Source organism: Cottoperca gobio, chromosome 4, assembly GCF_900634415.1.
Source record: "Cottoperca gobio chromosome 4, fCotGob3.1, whole genome shotgun sequence".
Classification (NCBI taxonomy): Eukaryota; Metazoa; Chordata; class Actinopteri; order Perciformes; family Bovichtidae; genus Cottoperca; species Cottoperca gobio.
In genome coordinates, this window is record NC_041358.1 from 28,881,752 (window position 1) to 28,904,854 (window position 23,103).

General features: G+C 39.1%; 1 protein-coding gene across 1 annotated transcript; it reads left to right on the forward strand.

The window, feature by feature from the left end:
* The first annotated feature begins 1,920 nt into the window (after positions 1–1,920).
* lnp1 (leukemia NUP98 fusion partner 1) lies at positions 1,921–10,122 on the forward strand. Its single transcript, XM_029430435.1, has 4 exons — positions 1,921–2,103; positions 7,121–7,366; positions 7,603–7,698; positions 9,952–10,122. Exons 1-4 carry the CDS (start codon positions 1,921–1,923, stop codon positions 10,120–10,122), a joined length of 696 nt encoding a protein of 231 aa, XP_029286295.1.
* Positions 10,123–23,103: the final 12,981 nt, after the last annotated feature.

Below are 23,103 nucleotides of genomic sequence, written 5' to 3' on the forward strand. Positions count from 1 at the left end.
TATCTTTTAATAACTTTTAATAACTTTTAATAGCTTTTAATAACTTTTAATATCTTTTAATAACTTTTAATATCTTTTAATAACTTTTAATAGCTTTTAATAACTTTTAATATCTTTTAATAACTTTTAATAACTTTTAATAGCTTTTAATAACTTTTAATAACTTTAATAGCTTTTAATAACTTTTAATAACTTTTAATAACTTTTAATAACTTTTAATAGCTTTTAATAGCTTTTAATAGCTTTTAATAACTTTTAATAACTTTTAATAGCTTTTAATAGCTTTTAATAACTTTTAATAGCTTTTAATAACTTTTAATATCTTTAATAACTTTTAATAACTTTTAATAACTTTTAATAGCTTTTAATAACTTTTAATAATTTTTAATAACTTTTAATAACTTTTAATAGCTTTTAATAACTTTTAATAATTTTTAATAACTTTTAATAACTTTTAATAACTTTTAATAATTTTTAATAACTTTTAATAACTTTTAATAACTTTTAATAGCTTTTAATAACTTTTAATAGCTTTTAATAACTTTTAATAATTTTTAATAACTTTTAATAACTTTTAATAGCTTTTAATAACTTTTAATAGCTTTTAATAACTTTTAATAACTTTTAATAGCTTTTAATAACTTTTAATAATTTTTAATAACTTTTAATAACTTTTAATAGCTAACTTTAATGCTACTAATAAAATGTTCTCTCTTAAATTCATTAAAGTGTAAAATATATAATGTGTTATAATATCTGGTATAAGAAAATGAATAAGTAAAAAATATAAGCAATATTAAAAATAAAATAAGGATAAAATAAAGGTAAAACACGAGCAGTAAATATTATATAAAGTAAAGTAAACATTTGATTTAATATTCACATCTGGATAACCATATATGACTATAAAGCATGTTCTCAGGTAATAAGCACATTTCTGTGAACTCCTGTGTAAATTAAATACTTTAAAAAATAACAATTATTTTCTAATTTTATTAAGAAGTAAGCAGAACAATAATTAATGAATAGTGTTGGAAAACACGACTAACTACATTTTAAAGGACACATTATTCTCCACAGTCACTAATGAATCTAAGTTCTGAACTGTTTCTGTTGAGGTCTGCAGTAATGGAGCTGAAGCTGATATAAAGTGTGATTAAAAGTTTAACCACAATCTTCATATTCCCTCAAAATATTTCAGATCTTCTGAGAAAGTTGAGTTTTGTGCTTGTTTTGATTTTGTGTCACGATATATGATTTCATGCTGATATGGTTCCATAGAAGATGATTTATTAGTGAATCAGTCGTAGTTTCTAGTACAATATATATGTTTAAAGTTGAATCGAGATGACGACTTGTTGACTGACATTACACTCAGGGGTTTTTATGTTGTTGATCAAATGTTTATTTATTCAGGTTTTGGGGAAAAGACAATAATAACCATTGTGACACAAGCTTAAAGCGATTAACACCAAAACACACAAGAAGGATTTAGTGAATAAATATGAGTGAATATGAAAGATCCGCTTCCTGCCTGCACCTCACAGCCCCGGGCCCCTGCACACGCTGACTCCACTGCACTCCATAACTATCGACAGGTTTGATGGACTCAGCGAGTGGAAACTATGGGGAAATTGGAGTTTCAGTCGTCTCCCCCGAGGCCCGGGACTGCAGTGGAAAGATTAAAAGCACACGAGCCAACACAACACTCGTCACTCCTCTCTGCCGTTTACTCCATCACCTCCATGTGGACCAGCCGTGCACAGATTGAAGGGGATTCACTGCTTTAAAGTTGATCTTTGGATGATTAGAGAATCCGATCTGAAGTAGCCTGTGTGTTGCAGAGGCGCCAGTAGGTCCAGTAGGTCCAGTAGGTCCAGTAAGTCCAGTAGGTCCAGTTCTTCCTCTCGGCTGCACATCATGTCTCTCAGGCTGCTGCCGGGCTTCATGGACAACGATGACGATGATGATGGGAACTTCACTAAATGGATGAGCAGTTACTGGGGTCACGGAGCAGAAGCTGCACACTCCCGAGACAGAAAGAGCAGTCTGAGAAGATCTGCAAGAACCCCGGCTGATCGCAGGGCGTCGCTCCCCACCGTGGTAAGGACCGCGTGCACGAGACTGTTCACCTGCAGACAGCAGCGACACGTTTAACTCACCTGCAGTCAGGATCAGGTTTACTGCCAGCCGAGGTTTGTCCCTATGAGGAATTTGTAAAAAAAAAATACAGTAAAAATAAAAGCAAGTATTGCAAAAATCAGGAAACAAAAGTACAATAAGAATGTAAAGAAATACTATAAAGTATGTAGAATATATATTAATATTAATAACATATATGTAGAATCAGAGGAGGAAGAGAGGCGGCGTTTTAGAAGAAGGAGTTTTGTGCAGAAATGTGCAAAGATATTAAAGAATATGTAATGTACAAGAAACCTGTCCCAGCACAAAGACTGTTCATAAACAAGTCACTTATTAATAACTGAAACTAACAATTATTACATTATTTGATAGATTAATCAATTAATGTAGAAAGAAAGTATTGAAAAATGTCTAAAGTCTAAACTGATGTCTCTAAATGTTTCGTTCTGTCACTTTAATCTGATAGAAAACAGAAAAAAGCAGCAAATCTCCAGATTCGAGGCTAAAAACAAACTTTAAAGACAATTTCTGCTGGAAAAATTACTTTAACAATTAAATTGTTGGAGATTATTTACAAAAAAACAGACAATAAATTAAATAAATGTTAATTTAAGGTCAATTGATAAATTGTTGTATTTTATCAGATGCAAAAAAACAATATATGTTGGTGCAACACATAGAAACATGAGTTTATTTAACTTCCTGTACTAAACTCCAACATATAAACCTACAAAGTGCAGACTCAGTGAACTTTAATGTTCTGTATGAATTATTATTAATATCCTGCCACATGCTGATTCAGGGATTCATCTCTGAAACAAACCCTCTCACAGGATCTGATTCTCTTATGAAATCTCTCTCACATAGAGGACACATGTAGGGTCAGAGGTCAAACACAGCACACTCACACAGCGTGTGTTCTGTGAGAAGAGCTTCTATAAAGTGTCCCGGGGCAGCACCAAATATTTAATCATGATGAGGTCAGCAGATGTGTAGAGAGGAAAATCAATTGTTGTTTTAAGGAATTTGCAGAGTTGGAATGTGGATGAAGATGTTTTATTCTTATTTCATTGAGATTTCTTAGTCTTTGTCTTAAAGATAGAAACAAACTGTTTCTGACGTCTGTGAAGCAAACACTGTTTTTAGACGTATACATTTAGTAATCGTTTACATAGTTGAAGAACTGACTGACCTGAGTTGAGAGGGAAACTATATTTAGATGCTTTGCAAACATGTTACTTAATTATTTATTTATTAGCAGCAATTAACTGCAGCTCAGCCTGAGAGCAGACGCTGCAGGTGAAGAGATCAAATGTTTATCTAACGGATACCAGCTGAAACTTCCACTTCATTACTCACATTAACACAGTTATTCTTTCTATTACAAGCGTAGAAAAGCTCCTTTAAAGATATGTATTGTAACATTCATACATGTTGTACACACTACAGGTGAACAGAGTCATACATGTTGTACACACTACAGGTGAACAGGGTCATACATGTTGTACACACTACAGGTGAACAGGGTCATACATGTTGTACACACTACAGGTGAACAGAGTCATACATGTTGTACACACTACAGGTGAACAGAGTCATACATGTTGTACACACTACAGGTGAACAGAGTCATACATGTTGTACACACTACAGGTGAACAGAGTCATACATGTTGTACACACTACAGGTGAACAGAGTCATACATGTTGTACACACTACAGGTGAACAGGGTCATACATGTTGTACACACTACAGGTGAACAGGGTCATACATGTTGTACACACTACAGGTGAACAGAGTCATACATGTTGTACACACTACAGGTGAACAGAGTCATACATGTTGTACACACTACAGGTGAACAGAGTCATACATGTTGTACACACTACAGGTGAACAGCTCTACTCCGAGTCTCTCACGGATGGCTGAGCTTCTCTCCCTATCTCTAAGGGAGACGCCACCCGTCTGAGAAAACACATTTCGGCCGCTTGTACCCGTGATCTCGTTCTTTCGGTCATGACCCAGCCTTCATGACCATAGGTGAGGGTAGGAACGAAGATCGACCGGTAGATTGAGAGCTTTGTCTTCTGGCTCAGCTCTCTTTTCGTCACAACGGTGCGGTAAAGCGACTGTAGTACCGCCCCTGCTGCTCCGATTCTCCGGCCAATCTCTCGCTCCATTGTCCCCTCACTCGCGAACAAGACCCCGAGGTACTTGAACTCCTTCACTTGGGGTAATGGCTCATTCCCTACCCGGAGTAGGCAATCCACCGGTTTCCTGCTGAGAGCCATGGCCTCAGATTTTGAGGTGCTGATCCTCATCCCAACCGCTTCACACTCGGCTGCGAACCGATCCAGTGACTGTTGAAGGTCACAGACCGATGATGCCATAAGGACCACATCATCTGCAAAGAGCAGTGATGAGATCCTCAGGTCACCGAACTGCAACCCTCTCCTCCACGACTACGCCTCGATATCCTATCCATGAAAATCACGAACAGGATTGCAGCCCTGGCGGAGGCCAACATTCACTGGGAACGAGTCCGACTTACTGCCGAGTATTCGGACACAACTCTCGCTTTGGGCGTACAGGGATTGGCCCTCAGAAGTGACCCCCTCCCCCCATACTCCCGCAGCACCTCCCACAGTATCACCCGGGGGACCCGGTCATACGCCTTCTCCAGATCCACAAAACACATGTAGACCGGATGGGCGTACTCCCAGGCCCCCTCCAGGATCCTTGCGAAAGTGAAGAGTTGGTCCGTTGTTCCTTGACCAGGACGGAATCCGCATTACCAGGGAGGCTGAGAAGTGTGATACCCCTGTAGTTGGCAAACACTCTCTGGTCCCCCTTTTTAAATAGGGGAACCACCACCCTGGTCTGCCAACCCCTAGGCACTGTCCCAGACTTCCACACAATGTTGGCGAGGCGTGTCAACCAAGACAGCCCCTCAACACCCGAAGCCTTCATCATTTCTGGACGGATCTCATCAACCCCTGCGGCTTTGCCACTGTGGAGTTGTTTGACTACCTCAGTGACTTCCATCAGGGAAATTGACGATGATCCCTCATCAACTTCCAGCTCTGCCTCTACCATAGAGGGCGTGTTAGTCGGATTCAGGAGTTCCTCAAAGTGCTCCTTCCAGCGGCCGATAACCTTCTCAGTCAAAGTCAGCAGGGTCCCACCCTTGCTGTACACAGCTTGGATGGTTCCTTGCTTCCCCCTCCTGAGGTGCCGGATGGTTTTCCAGAAGCTCCAGGTGTCTCCATCGTTTCCCACGTGTGCGTTGAAGTCTCCCAGCAAGACTACGGAATCCCCTACTGGAGCCCCCTGCAGGGCTCCATTCAGGGTCTGGGGCTTGGGGCATAGGCACAAACAAGTCTTCAGTCTTCAGTCTTCAGTTTTCCCCCCCATAACCCAAAGGCGTAGGGAGGCGACCCTCTCGTCCACCGGGGTAAACTCCAACGTAGCAGCGCTCAGCCAGGGACTTGTGAGTATCCCCACCCCCGCCAGACACCTCACACCTTGGGCAACTCCGGAGAAGAATAGAGTCCAACCCCTATCCAGGAGTACGGTTCCAGAGCCAAGACTGTGCGTGGAGGTAAGCCCCACCAGTTCCAACTGGTAGCAATCCACCTCCCGCACTAGCTCCGGCTCCTTCCCCCACAGAGAGGTGACGTTCCACGTCCCCAGAGCCAACCTCTACTGCCCGGGTCTGGTCCGTCGAGGTCCCTGACCATCACTGCCACCCGTGTGACAGCGCACCCGACCCCAGCGGTTTTTCCCATGAGTGGTGGGCCCACAGGATGGATGGATGGGAGGAATTACTTTTCCTGCTACATTAATGTGTGTGTTACATGTTCCTGTTACATTAATGTGTGTGTTACATGTTCCTGTTGCATTAATGTGTGTGTTACATGTTCCTGTTGCATTAATGTGTGTGTTACATGTTCCTGTTACATTAATGTGTGTGTTACATGTTCCTGTTGCATTAATGTGTGTGTTACATGTTCCTGTTACATTAATGTGTGTGTTACATGTTCCTGTTACATTAATGTGTGTGTTACATGTTCCTGCTACATTAATGTGTGTGTTACATGTTCCTGTTGCATTAATGTGTGTGTTACATGTTCCTGTTACATTAATGTGTGTGTTACATGTTCCTGTTACATTAATGTGTGTGTTACATGTTCCTGTTACATTAATGTGTGTGTTACATGTTCCTGTTACATTAATGTGTGTGTTACATGTTCCTGTTACATTAATGTGTGTGTTACATGTTCCTGTTACATTAATGTGTGTGTTACATGTTCCTGTTGCATTAATGTGTGTGTTACATGTTCCTGTTACATTAATGTGTGTGTTACATGTTCCTGTTACATTAATGTGTGTGTTACATGTTCCTGTTACATTAATGTGTGTGTTACATGTTCCTGTTACATTAATGTGTGTGTTACATGTTCCTGTTACATTAATGTGTGTGTTACATGTTCCTGCTACATTAATGTGTGTGTTACATGTTCCTGTTGCATTAATGTGTGTGTTACATGTTCCTGTTACATTAATGTGTGTGTTACATGTTCCTGCTGCATTAATGTGTGTGTTACATGTTCATGTTGCATTAATGTGTGTGTTACATGTTCCTGTTACATTAATGTGTGTGTTACATGTTCCTGTTACATTAATGTGTGTGTTACATGTTCCTGCTGCATTAATGTGTGTGTTACATGTTCATGTTGCATTAATGTGTGTGTTACATGTTCCTGTTATATTAATGTGTGTGTTACATGTTCCTGCTACATTAATGTGTGTGTTACATGTTCCTGCTACATTAATGTGTGTGTTACATGTTCATGTTACATTAATGTGTGTGTTACATGTTCCTGTTACATTAATGTGTGTGTTACATTAATGTGTGTGTTACATGTTCTCTTACGGTAAATATTACACTATAGTTTTCCTTGTCTGTCGTCCTCAGTCACAACTAGACGCCATGAAGTTGAGCAGGCTCCACGCAGCGACTATGGCTGCCAGCCCGAGCCACGTGAGGACGCGTGAGGAGAAGGGTGAGGTGAAGCCGCACCAGAGAGCTCGCCGCGTCTCCTCGGACGAGAACAGCCGCTGCAAGACAGCCATCCAAGAGAAACGCATCAGCACCATCCCAGAGCTCACGGAGTCCTTTGAGAAGAGACTTCTGCTCCGTGACAAGAGGGTCGAGGCTCTGGTGAGTACTGGAAACTATTTAATTATTTGCACGTTTGGAAGATTTCTGGAGAAGAAGAAATCTGTGGCTAAATGTGAAGCTTTTATCAATTTTAAAATATTATATTAACAATAGACAGGAGTTGAGCCAGACAACATGAATACTGTAAATATACCAGATACATACTTAATAACATTACAATTCATTTTGCTCAGAGGTTGAGCTTTTAAAAGAAAGATGATTCTTTTTTTTTGCAGAATGATGAAGACAAGTTGTGCCTGATGTGTGAGGAGGAGCTGCTGCAGAGCGGAGGAACAAGAGAGCTGCACTGTGGTCATCGCTTCCACAAAGAGGTAAAAACATATTTTATCTGTCTGCACTGCCGGTCTGCTCGACACTGTGTTGACCTTCACTCTGATCCCAGCATGTCAGATACCAGATCCATGGTGCATGATGGGTAAATGACTGAATCAGGTGTCAGGGCCCCCCTTCCCCTTCAACATGTCACTCAAAGAGACACGTAGCAATGTCAAAAACGGCAGCTTGGTCAGCGGCAACCTAGTGTCTCATTTATTATTGTAGAGGGTCAGAAACACATGTTTATTTACGCTGTTACACGCATAGTGTCATTTCAAAATAAACCTCTGTTATGCAACAGCCACAAGAGACTCAAAAGAAATACACAGAGACTCAAGAATATAACAAAGAGAAACAAAACAGCCACAAAGAGATTCAAAACAACAACAAAGAGACTCAAAGCAACCACAAAGACACAAAACAGCCAAAAAGAGACACAAAACAACAACAAAGAGACACAAAACAACAACAAAGAGACACAAAATGACTACAAAGAGACACAACATGACTACAAAGAGTCACAAAATGACTACAAAGAGACACAAAATGACTACAAAAAGAGACACAAAATGACTACAAAGAGACACAAAATGACTACAAAGAGACACAACATGACTACAAAGAGTCACAAAATGACTACAAAGAGACACAAAATTACTACAAAGAGACACAAAATGACTACAAAGAGACACAAAACAACTACAAAGAGACACAAAGTGACTACAAAGAGACACAAAACAACTACAAAGAGACTCAAAATTATAACAAAGAGTCACAAAATGACTATAAAGAGACACAAAACAACTACAAAGAGACACAAAGTGACTACAAAGAGACACAAAGTGACTACAAAGAGACTAAAAATTATAACAAAGAGTCTCAAAACAGTCACAAAGAGACAAAAAATGACTACAAAGAGACACAAAACAACTACAAAGAGACACAAAGTGACTACAAAGAGACTAAAAACATCCAAAAGGAGACACAAAACAACCACAAAGAGACACAAAATGACTACAAAGAGACACAAAACAACTACAAAGAGACACGAAACAACTACAAAGAGACTCAAAATTATAACAAAGAATCTCAAAACAGTCACAAAGAGACACAAAATGACTACAAAGAGACACAAAGTGACTACGAAGAGACACAAAACAACTACAAAGAGACACAAAGTGACTACAAAGAGACACAAAGTGACTACAAAGAGACACGAAACAACTACAGAGACTCAAAATTATAACAAAGAGTCTCAAAACAGTCACAAAGAGACACAAAATGACTACAAAGAGACACAAAACAACTACAAAGAGACACAAAGTGACTACAAAGAGACTCAAAACAACCACAAGGAGACACAAAACAACCACAAAGAGACACAAAATGACTACAAACAGACACAAAACAACTACAAAGAGACACAAAGTGACTACAAAGAGACACAAAACAACCACAAGGAGACACAAAACAACCACAAAGAGACACAAAATGACTACAAACAGACACAAAACAACTACAAAGAGACACAAAATGACTACAAAGAGACACAAAATGACTACAAAGAGACACAAAATGACTACAAAGAGACACAAAACAAATACAAAGAGACACAAAATGACTACAAAGAGACACAAAACAACTACAAAGAGACACAAAACAACTAAACAACTACAAAGAGACACAAAACAACTACAAAGAGACACAAAACAACCACAAAGAGACACAAAATGAATACAAAGAGACACAAAACGACTACAAAGAGACACAAAATGACTACAGAGAGACACAAAAATTAATACAAAGAGACACAAAACGACTACAAAGAGACACAAAATGACTACAGAGAGACACAAAACAACCACAAAGAGACATAAAATGAATATAAAGAGACACAAAACAACCACAAGGAGACACAAAACAACCACAAAGACACAAAATGACTACAACGAGACACAAACCAACTACAAAGAGACACAAAGCAACTACAAAGAGACACAAAATGACTACAAAGAGACACAAAATGACTACAAAGAGACACAAAACAACTACAAAGAGACACAAAACAACCACAAGAAGACACAAAGCGAGAACAAACAAACTCAAAGTGTGTGTGTCTTGCTGCAGGACAGGTGGTGGAGTGCTTTGCATGTCTGATCCCGGGGAACATTGTAATCTGTGTTGATGTATGCTGGATGTGCATGATGTGAAGTATGCAAACACCCACTGATCATCATCTCACGCTGAAGGCGGGCCGGAGGGCAGAGCAGCGGTGTCGGCCCCGCCGCGGCAGTGAGGCGGCGGCCTGGCAGGTGAGGGGAGTCTCGGACGAGAGGAGGAGTTCGGAGGACGGACACATCTCCGCGGAGAATGAGCCGCATGCAGCCCGTCGTCAACTGTCCCTGCGGAGACATCGCTGACATCACTGTGAACACGGTGGACTTGTTTTGCAGCTGAGAGCCAAACATCAGGATTGTGTCCTGAAGTGTTTCTGCTCCTTCACGATGTGACGAAGGGTTAAACTCTCGGGGTCGTCTTCTTTGGAGTGATTACCGCTCGATCTCCTCGGGGTCAAAGGTCACATTTAGGAGGATCCATAAATCATGATTCTCAAAACATTTTAAAAAGCTGAATTTTCCCCAGAAGTTTTGGGACTTGAGCAAAGACACACTCATGCTCTTCTGAGTGTTTGTGCACAAAGAATTAGTTATTGTGTTTTCTTCAATTCTACAGATATTATAGGATATAAATTACAATAATTTATAATTCATTTTTTACAGTTATTTACATTCTTTTTTAAAGCACTGTTAAAATAAATAAATACACTAACACTAAACAGTGAGGAACAGCATCCTCTGTGTTATTTTATATTGATGTGTTAAACATGAAGCTGCTTCACTCCCTCTTCACAGCTGTTGAAGCTTCTTCTGTCTGCAGGAGTTCCTCCCTCTTCACAGCTGTTGAAGCTTCTTCTGTCTGCAGGAGTTCCTCCTTCTTCACAGCTGTTGAAGCTTCTTCTGTCTGCAGGAGTTCCTCCTTCTTCACAACTGTTGAAGCTTCTTCTGTCTGCAGGAGTTCCTCCTTCTTCACAACTGTTTGAAGCTTCTTCTGTCTGCAGGAGTTCCTCCCTCTTCACAACTGTTGAAGCTTCTTCTGTCTGCAGGAGTTCCTCCTTCTTCACAGCTGAAGCTTCTTCTGTCTGCAGGAGTTCCCTCCTTCTTCACAACTGTTGAAGCTTCTTCTGTCTGCAGGATAGTTCCTCCTTCTTCACAGCTGAAGCTTCTTCTGTCTGCAGGAGTTCCTCCCTCTTCACAGCTGTGAAGCTTCTTCTGTCTGCAGGAGTTCCTCCCTCTTCACAGCTGTTGAAGCTTCTTCTGTCTGCAGGAGTTCCTCCCTCTTCACAGCTGTTGAAGCTTCTTCTGTCTGCAGGAGTTCCTCCTTCTTCACAGCTTGAAGCTTCTTCTGTCTGCAGGAGTTCCTCCTCTTCACAGCTGAAGCTTCTTCTGTCTGCAGGAGTTCCTCCTTCTTCACAACTGTTGAAGCTTCTTCTGTCTGCAGGAGTTCCTCCTCTTCACAACTGTTGAAGCTTCTTCTGTCTGCAGGAGTTCCTCCCTCTTCACAGCTGAAGCTTCTGTCTGCAGGAGTTCCTCCTTCTTCACACTGTTGAAGCTTCTTCTGTCTGCAGGAGTTCCTCCCTCTTCAACTGTTGAAGCTTCTTCTGTCTGCAGGAGTTCCTCCCTCTTCACAAGTTGAAGCTTCTTCTGTCTGCAGGAGTTCCTCCTTCTTCACACTGTTGAAGCTTCTTCTGTCTGCAGGAGTTCCTCCCTCTTCACAACTGTTGAAGCTTCTTCTGTCTGCAGGAGTTCCTCCCTCTTCACAACTGTTGAAGCTTCTTCTGTCTGCAGGAGTTCCTCCTTCTTCACAACTGTTGAAGCTTCTTCTGTCTGCAGGAGTTCCTCCCTCTTCACAACTGTTGAAGCTTCTTCTGTCTGCAGGAGTTCCTCCCTCTTCACAGCTGAAGCTTCTTCTGTCTGCAGGAGTTCCTCCTTCTTCACAGCTGAAGCTTCTTCTGTCTGCAGGAGTTCCTCCCTCTTCACAACTGTTGAAGCTTCTTCTGTCTGCAGGAGTTCCTCCTTCTTCACAGCTGAAGCTTCTTCTGTCTGCAGGAGTTCCTCCTTCTTCACAACTGTTGAAGCTTCTTCTGTCTGCAGGAGTTCCTCCCTCTTCACAACTGTTGAAGCTTCTTCTGTCTGCAGGAGTTCCTCCCTCTTCACAGCTGAAGCTTCTTCTGTCTGCAGGAGTTCCTCCTTCTTCACAACTGAAGCTTCTTCTGTCTGCAGGAGTTCCTCCCTCTTCACAGCTGAAGCTTCTTCTGTCTGCAGGAGTTCCTCCCTCTTCACAGCTGTTGAAGCTTCTTCTGTCTGCAGGAGTTCCTCCCTCTTCACAGCTGAAGCTTCTTCTGTCTGCAGGAGTTCCTCCTTCTTCACAACTGTTGAAGCTTCTTCTGTCTGCAGGAGTTCCTCCCTCTTCACAACTGTTGAAGCTTCTTCTGTCTGCAGGAGTTCCTCCCTCTTCACAGCTGAAGCTTCTTCTGTCTGCAGGAGTTCCTCCTTCTTCACAACTGAAGCTTCTTCTGTCTGCAGGAGTTCCTCCCTCTTCACAGCTGAAGCTTCTTCTGTCTGCAGGAGTTCCTCCCTCTTCACAGCTGAAGCTTCTTCTGTCTGCAGGAGTTCCTCCCTCTTCACAGCTGAAGCTTCTTCTGTCTGCAGGAGTTCCTCCTTCTTCACAACTGAAGCTTCTTCTGTCTGCAGGAGTTCCTCCCTCTTCACAGCTGTTGAAGCTTCTTCTGTCTGCAGGAGTTCCTCCCTCTTCACAACTGTTGAAGCTTCTTCTGTCTGCAGGAGTTCCTCCCTCTTCACAACTGTTGAAGCTTCTTCTGTCTGCAGGAGTTCCTCCCTCTTCACAGCTGAAGCTTCTTCTGTCTGCAGGAGTTCCTCCTTCTTCACAACTGTTGAAGCTTCTTCTGTCTGCAGGAGTTCCTCCTTCTTCACAACTGTTGAAGCTTCTTCTGTCTGCAGGAGTTCCTCCCTCTTCACAGCTGAAGCTTCTTCTGTCTGCAGGAGTTCCTCCTTCTTCACAGCTGAAGCTTCTTCTGTCTGCAGGAGTTCCTCCCTCTTCACATTTTCTTGACTTAATTCTCTGAACTCCTGTTTCCTCTCCTGTGAGCTCAGAGCTCTGCAGTCTCAGGAACTGATGTGAACTTCAGAGTGTGTAGCTGCTGACGAGGGTCAACACACACTGATGTTCATCTTTATGAGAACACAAGTACGAACACTTCTGCAGGTTAAGAACACGCATCAATCTGACGGGGAGATTTTGGTGAATGAGGTTCATTATTTCTGTAATACGTTGTTTTCTTTGAAGAATGTTTATAATATAATATATTATATTGAAGAACACTTGACATTATACTCAGTATGAATATTTGATAAAGAAATGAGCAGAGCTTGAAGTTTCCTGCTTGTATACTGCCGTATTAAAATGTATGCATCTTATATATGTGCCTCTTTTATAAATGAGATGTATGAAATATTCATAGTATTATATTTGTTCATGATTATCACACAAGGGGAATATTGTAATTATACTGCATTTAAAAATCCTTTCAGCTCAACAATATGATTTCAATAAAGTGTGAAGAGTAACAAAAGGTTACAAAATATTTAAAAAGGAACAAGCAGTAGATCTGATCCTTGTGATGACGGGTCATTGTGATGGCTTTGTCGTCGTTGTGTGTAACTTGTGTTGTAACAGACATAAAAGCAAAGTCAATAAATAATCAAGGAAATAAATCAATAAAATAAAACATCTACTTTGGATCTTGGACCTGCTTTATCACGTCTTGTTGTTTTATAGCTGCACCGACACCGTGCATGTGCAGAGAGTGTGTCCACAGTGTCCTCACGGCTGGCGCTCACTACAACATGCTGGAAATTAGCTCCTGGCGTCAGGGAGCGAAATCAATACCTGCAGACAAATCATAAACACGAAGCCACAACAGATGTTATAATAAAGCTTTTTCTTAAATGTGTTTCAGTGCATGGGGCAGTATAAAACAGACGTGTCCCGCATACTGTGTCCAAGTGTCCATGCCGACGCCCCTCTACTGGTCCTCGTCCCGCATCAAAGTCCCATAATGCTCCTGTTACACCTGCACGGTCTGCATGGACCCCCCCCCCCACACCTCCTCCTGCATGACCCCCGTAGAGTGGGTTTTATTTATTTATTTTATAATGTTTTATTTGGACAGCAGGCCAGGAAACAGGGAAAGGCCAAATTAATAAATCAATGGAAAGAAATCTATTAAAATTCAAAAATAAAGGAGGTGGGGGTGACTACAAAGAGACACAGAATGACTACAAAGAGGCACAAAATGACTACAAAGAGACACAAAATGACTACAAAGAGACACAACATCACTACAAAGAGACACAAACTGACTACAAAGAGACACATAATGACTACAAAGAGACACAAAATGACTACAAAGAGACACAAAATGACTACAAAGAGACACAAAATGACTACAAAGAGACACAACATCACTACAAAGAGACACAAACTGACTACAAAGAGACACATAATGACTACAAAGAGACACAAAATGACTACAAAGAGACACAAAATGACTACAAAGAGACACAGAATGACTACAAAGAGTCACATAATGACCACAAAGAGACACAAAATGACCACAAAGAGACACAAAATGACTACAAAGAGACACAAAATGACGCTAAATGACTACAAAGAGACACAACATGACTACAGAGACACAAAATGACTACAAAGAGACACAACATGACTACAAAGAGACACAAACATGACCACAAAGAGACACAAAATGACTACAAAGAGACACATAATGACTACAAAGTGACACATAATGACCACAAAAAGACACAAAATGACTACAAAGAGACACAAAATGACACTAAATGACTACAAAGAGACACAACATGACTACAGAGACACAAAATGACTACAAAGAGACACAACATGACTACAAAGAGACACAACATGACCACAAAGAGACACAACATGACTACAAAGAGACACATAATGACCACAAAGAGACACAACATGACTTCAAAGAGACACACAATGACCACAAAGAGATACAAACTGACTACAAAGAGACACAAAATGACTACAAAGAGACACAACATGACCACAAAGAGACACAACATGACTACAAAGAGACACAAAATGACTACAAAGAGACACAAAATGACTACAAAGAGACACAAAATGACTACAGAGACACAAAATGACTACAAAGAGACACAACATGACTACAAAGAGACACAACATGACCACAAAGAGACACAAAATGACTACAAAGAGACACAACATGACTTCAAAGTGACACATAATGACCACAAAAAGACACAAAATGACTACAAAGAGACACACAATGACTACAAAGTGACACATAATGACCACAAAGAGACACAACATGACTTCAAAAAGACACAAAATGACTACAAAGAGACACAAAATGACTACAAAGTGACACATAATGACCACAAAGAGACACAACATGACTTCAAAGTGACACATAATGACCACAAAAAGACACAAAATGACCACAAAGAGACACAAAATGACTACAAAGAGACACAACATGACTACAAAGAGACCACAACATGACTACAAAGAGACACAACATGACCACAAAGAGACACAAAATGACTACAAAGAGACACAACATGACTTCAAAGTGACACATAATGACCACAAAAGACACAAAATGACTACAAAGAGACACACAATGACTACAAAGTGACACATAATGACCACAAAGAGACACAACATGACTTCAAAAAGACACAAAATGACTACAAAGAGACACAAAATGACTACAAAGTGACACATAATGACCACAAGAGACACAACATGACTTCAAAGTGACACATAATGACCACAAAAAGACACAAAATGACTACAAAGAGACACAAAATGACTACAAAGAGACACAACATGACTACAAAGAGACACCAAAATGACTACAAAGAGACACAAAATGACTTACAAAGAGACACAAAATGACTACAGAGACACAAAATGACTACAAGAGACACAAAATGACTACAAAGAGACCAAACATGACCACAAAGAGACACAACATGACTACAAAGAGACACAACATGACTACAAGAGACACACAATGACACAAAGAGACACAAACTGACTACAAAGAGACACAAAATGACTACAAAGAGACACAACATGACCACAAAGAGACACAACATGACTACAAAGAGACACAACATGACTACAAAGAGACACAACATGACCACAAAGAGACACAACATGACTACAAAGAGACACAACATGACTACAAAGAGACACAACATGACCACAAAGAGACACAACATGACTACAAAGAGACACAACATGACTACAAAGAGACACAACATGACCACAAAGAGACACAACATGACTACAAAGAGACACAACATGACTACAAAGAGACACACAATGACCACAAAGAGACACAACTGACTACAAAGAGACACAAATGACTACAAAGAGACACAACATGACCACAAAGAGACACAACATGACTACAAAGAGACACAACATGACTACAAAGAGACACAACATGACCACAAAGAGACACAACATGACTACAAAGAGACACAACATGACTACAAAGAGACACAACATGACCACAAAGAGACACAACATGACTACAAAGAGACACAAAAAATAAAAATATTGAAAACTAATTTTAACTTAAAGCCATTTTTTTAAATAATGAAACTATTATTTTTTATTATTAATAATTAGAACATTTATTGAGTTTGATAAAATAGTAGATGAAGTAAATTAGTAATTTTTTAATATATTTTTTGTTGTTATATATTGTAGGACAATATACTTTGACTTCTCGATGTTTATAAAAATATTTTAATTGGAGCAACTGTTAGGAAATCTAATTTCCCAGAGATAAATAAATTATTTCTGACTGATTAAAATATTAAACTTTTTCAGAGGGGCGGGGTTAATAATGACGCCTTTAAAGTCAAATTACACTTCTCCCTCGTCTGACGGACAAAGTAAAGTTACCCTAACTTACAGAGAGTTTACAGTATTGTTTGTTGTGTATCGTGGACTCCATGTTGATGACAAGTGTCAATAACACAGCTTCATATCTCATGTCCCATCTTCTCCGTCCTCCTGCCTTATCTTTTGTTTTGCATGTGATGTCGACTGTCTTGCACACAAAGAAGAGTTTACAGCGTGTGATGAATCAGGATACAAACGTAAACATGTAAACATGCAATAACATAAAGGTGTATAGAATGCTTAACACTACATGTGATTTTATTTCATTTACTAACCAATAAATCTAATTACTGTGATCTTCCTTTTGTTTATGTTCAACCAACATGAATGTATTTGCACTCTGGAGCACAAATAAAGTTATTTCCGATTGCTTTGATCATAACTGTATAAATAAAGGCTAAATAAAAGAAAATAATAACTGGGACGTGTCCAAGTCGAATTTAATCCCAACACACAACAACCTGAACACACTGATGCGACAGTCCCTCGCTAAATGTGGTTTGTTTTTAACATACATACACTTCTCTGCATCTTCATGTATCATTTACTGTAGTTCTTTGTGCTTCATTGTTCAGATTACAGCTCTGCAGCCTGTAAAAAGGCCGATAATAACATGTGTTCAAAGGAATTCAAATCCCATAATAACAATGGCGACAAAACCATAATTATTGAAGCATATTAGGGCCCGGCAGAGGAGACGCAAAATGGTTAAAAAAGCAAAACGATCATAAACATTCACATAAACGACCACAAAGAAATGAAAAAATGTCTAAAATGCTAAATGACCACAAGGAGGCGCAAGAGTCACTACAAGGTGATGAAAAACGACAAAAAATAGATCCAAAACAATCACAAAGACTCGCAAAACGACAAAAAATAGACGCCAAAGACATACAAAAAAGGGAGATGCTAAATGGCTGTAAATGACACAAAATGACCAAAAACATTCACATAACAGCGACAAACCACAAAGAAACTACAAAATAACCACAAGGAGGCGCAAGAGTTACTGCAAAGACACGCAAGACAACCAAAGAAAGATGCACGACTAATACAAAGACACGCAAAACCTAAACAAAGAGATGAAAGATGAGACGCACCAGTTACTACAGAAACATGCAAAACAACAACAAACAGATGCAAAACTATTACAAAGACTCAAAACAGCCAAAGAGACGCAAAGGGACTGGAAATACACACAACATGACCAAAATACAGACTAAAAAGACAAAAAATGCAAAGTAATTGGGAGTCTTGATCCTTTTGGGGGGGGGGGGGGGGCTATATGTCTGTGCCCCGGGCCTCATTGTCTCACATCACGTCCATGTTTCACTTAAGTTACTTTTGAATGCAGGACTTTTACTTTGTAGTATTTCTACACTGTGATGTTACTACTTTTACAAACTAACATATCTGAGTTCAGAATAAACTGTAAAGCTCAGCGAGGCAGCGGAACCGGAACATGAGGAAGTGCTCCGGCCGCAGACGGTGTACGTGCCGAGGCTCAGCACGGCTCAGCACGGCTCAGCACGGCCCGGCCTCCGCCCGGCTGGATGGAAAGTAGCGGTTTCCTCCGAGCAGGGACCGAGCGCGAGCAGGCGGAGTGAAAGTGCACACGTGGACAGTAGACACCTGAGACTGACGTGGACAGCAGCCAATCACAGCTCGAGCTGGTGACGCAGCTCACCTCTTAAACCAATGGGAGGATTTATTGTGAGGAGGGAGCGAGGCTGCGAGGCTGCAGGAGCCAGACTGGATGTTTACTTCGAGGATTTCAGGACGTTTCTCTCTTCTGTGGACAAATGATTCGTGAGATGAGAAAATGAAGAAGTTTTGATTTTTCTGGCTGGATTTACTTTGCAACTTTCCTTCTCCAGAAACAGACAAACTTGTGTAAGTCCCTCGTTTTTCTTTCTACTGTACAGGAATAGTAAAGACTACATGTACACATCCGCCTATAAAGACACTTATTGCCTTTATACTTCATACAAAGTATATACAACACAGCACAGCTCTTCCATTTGTATTTCAGATATTTGACATATTTGTATAGTATGCTTCATGTAGGCTATATGAATAAGGGAAACAGTACATTATTTTAGTTTAGTGGAGTAGAAGTGTAAAATAGCATGGAATGGAAATACTCAAGTAGATTACAAGTACCTCAAAAATGTACTTAAGTACTTGAGTAAATGTACTTTCTATCACTGTAACTATGTACATTACTAAGTATTGCACTTAAGTACACATTTGAGGTACTTGTAATCTACTTGAGTATTTCCATTCCATGCTATTTTACACTTCTACTCCACTAAACTAAAACAATGTACTGTTTACTTGAGTATTTCCTTGTTATGTAACTTTATAATTTTAATCCACTAGATCTCAGAGGTAGATATTGTACTTTTTACTCCACTACATTTGTCTTTAGTTATTTCTCAGTTTTTCCTTCACTTCCTGTCCAGTTCAACTTGGTGATGAAGTTTCCTTCATGAGAAGATCCTCCTCTTCTTCAGATAAATAAAGTCTCTATCTCTCTTGATCAGCTGGAAGATGCATCAAAGCTGGAAACTTTTTTCTGAGGAACAAAGATACAAAGATGTGATGATCTTATAGAATCTGATGCCTGAACATGTAACACACACACATTAATGTAACAGGAACATGTAACACACACATTAATGCAACAGGAACATGTAACACACACATTAATGTAACAGGAACATGTAACACACACATTAATGTAACAGGAACATGTAACACACACATTAATGTAACAGGAACATGTAACACACACATTAATGTAACAGGAACATGTAACACACACATTAATGTAACAGGAACATGTAACACACACATTAATGTAACAGGAACATGTAACACACATTAATGCAGCAGGAACATGTAACACACACATTAATGTAACAGGAACATGTAACACACACATTAATGTAACAGGAACATGTAACACACACATTAATGTAGCAGGAACATGTAACACACATTAATGTAACAGGAACATGTAACACACACATTAATGTAACAGGAACACGTAACACACACATTAATGTAGCAGGAACATGTAACACACATTAATGTAACAGGAACATGTAACACACACACAATAATGTAACAGGAACATGTAACACACACATTAATGCAACAGGAACATGTAACACACACATTAATGCAGCAGGAACATGTAACACACATTAATGTAACAGGAACATGTAACACACACATTAATGTAACAGGATCATGTAACACACACATTAATGTAACAGGAACATGTAACACACACATTAATGTAACAGGAACATGTAACACACACATTAATGTAACAGGAACATGTAACACACACATTAATGTAACAGGAACATGTAACACACACATTAATGTAGCAGGAACATGTAACACACATTAATGTAACAGGAACATGTAACACACACATTAATGTAGCAGGAACATGTAACACACATTAATGTAGCAGGAACATGTAACACACATTAATGTAACAGGAACATGTAACACACACATTAATGTAACAGGAACATGTAACACACACATTAATGTAACAGGAACATGTAACACACATTAATGTAACAGGAACATGTAACACACACATTAATGTAACAGGAACATGTAACACACACATTAATGTAACAGGAACATGTAACACACACATTAATGCAACAGGAACATGTAACACACACATTAATGTAACAGGAACATGTAACACACACATTAATGTAACAGGAACATGTAACACACACATTAATGTAACAGGAACATGTAACACACACATTAATGCAACAGGAACATGTAACACACACATTAATGTAACAGGAACATGTAACACACATTAATGCAACAGGAACATGTAACACACACATTAATGTAACAGGAACATGTAACACACACATTAATGTAACAGGAACATGTAACACACACATTAATGTAACAGGAACATGTAACACACACATTAATGCAGCAGGAACATGTAACACACACATTAATGTAACAGGAACATGTAACACACACATTAATGTAACAGGAACATGTAACACACACATTAATGCAGCAGGAACATGTAACACACACATTAATGTAACAGGAACATGTAACACGCACATTAATGTAACAGGAACATGTAACACACACATTAATGTAACAGGAACACGTAACACACACATTAATGTAGCAGGAACATGTAACACACATTAATGTAGCAGGAACATGTAACACACACACATTAATGTAACAGGAACATGTAACACACACATTAATGCAACAGGAACATGTAACACACACATTAATGTAACAGGAACACGTAACACACACATTAATGTAGCAGGAACATGTAACACACATTAATGTAGCAGGAACATGTAACACACACACATTAATGTAACAGGAACATGTAACACACACATTAATGCAGCAGGAACATGTAACACACACATTAATGTAACAGGAACATGTAACACACACATTAATGTAACAGGATCATGTAACACACATTAATGTAACAGGAACATGTAACACACATTAATGTAACAGGAACATGTAACACACACATTAATGTAACAGAAACATGTAACACACACATTAATGTAACAGGAACATGTAACACACACATTAATGTAACAGGAACACGTAACACACACATTAATGTAGCAGGAACATGTAACACACATTAATGTAACAGGAACATGTAACACACACACAATAATGTAACAGGAACATGTAACACACACATTAATGCAACAGGAACATGTAACACACACATTAATGCAGCAGGAACATGTAACACACACATTAATGTAACAGGAACATGTAACACACACATTAATGTAACAGGATCATGTAACACACACATTAATGTAACAGGAACATGTAACACACATTAATGTAACAGGAACATGTAACACACATTAATGTAACAGGAACATGTAACACACACATTAATGTAACAGGAACATGTAACACACACATTAATGTAACAGGAACATGTAACACACATTAATGTAACAGGAACATGTAACACACACATTAATGTAACAGGAACATGTAACACACACATTAATGTAACAGGAACATGTAACACACACATTAATGCAACAGGAACATGTAACACACACATTAATGTAACAGGAACATGTAACACACACATTAATGTAACAGGAACATGTAACACACACATTAATGTAACAGGAACATGTAACACACACATTAATGTAACAGGAACATGTAACACACACATTAATGCAGCAGGAACATGTAACACACACATTAATGTAACAGGAACATGTAACACGCACATTAATGTAACAGGAACATGTAACACACACATTAATGTAACAGGAACACGTAACACACACATTAATGTAGCAGGAACATGTAACACACATTAATGTAGCAGGAACATGTAACACACACACATTAATGTAACAGGAACATGTAACACACACATTAATGCAACAGGAACATGTAACACACACATTAATGTAACAGGAACACGTAACACACACATTAATGTAGCAGGAACATGTAACACACATTAATGTAGCAGGAACATGTAACACACACACATTAATGTAACAGGAACATGTAACACACACATTAATGCAGCAGGAACATGTAACACACACATTAATGTAACAGGAACATGTAACACACACATTAATGTAACAGGATCATGTAACACACATTAATGTAACAGGAACATGTAACACACATTAATGTAACAGGAACATGTAACACACACATTAATGTAACAGGAACATGTAACACACACATTAATGTAACAGGAATATGTAACACACATTTATGTAACAGGAACATGTAACACACATTAATGTAACAGGAACATGTAACACACACATTAATGTAACAGGAACATGTAACACACACATTAATGTAACAGGAACATGTAACACACATTAATGTAACAGGAACATGTAACACACACATTAATGTAACAGGAACATGTAACACACACATTAATGTAACAGGAATATGTAACACACATTTATGTAACAGGAACATGTAACACACATTAATGTAACAGGAACATGTAACACACACATTAATGTAACAGGAACATGTAACACACACATTAATGTAACAGGAACATGTAACACACATTAATGTAACAGGAACATGTAACACACACATTAATGTAACAGGAACATGTAACACACACATTAATGTAACAGGAACATGTAACACACACATTAATGCAACAGGAACATGTAACACACACA

What these genes read in the sequence shown, in the direction of transcription:
- lnp1 (XM_029430435.1), top strand. Translation starts at nt 1,921, where the DNA reads ATGTCTCTCAGGCTGCTGCCGGGCTTCATGGACAACGATGACGATGAT. An exon ending in GGGCGTCGCTCCCCACCGTG is followed by an intron (nt 2,104 to 7,120) that starts GTAAGGACCGCG and finishes TGTCGTCCTCAG; the next exon opens with TCACAACTAGACGCCATGAA. An exon ending in ACAAGAGGGTCGAGGCTCTG is followed by an intron (nt 7,367 to 7,602) that starts GTGAGTACTGGA and finishes TTTTTTTTGCAG; the next exon opens with AATGATGAAGACAAGTTGTG.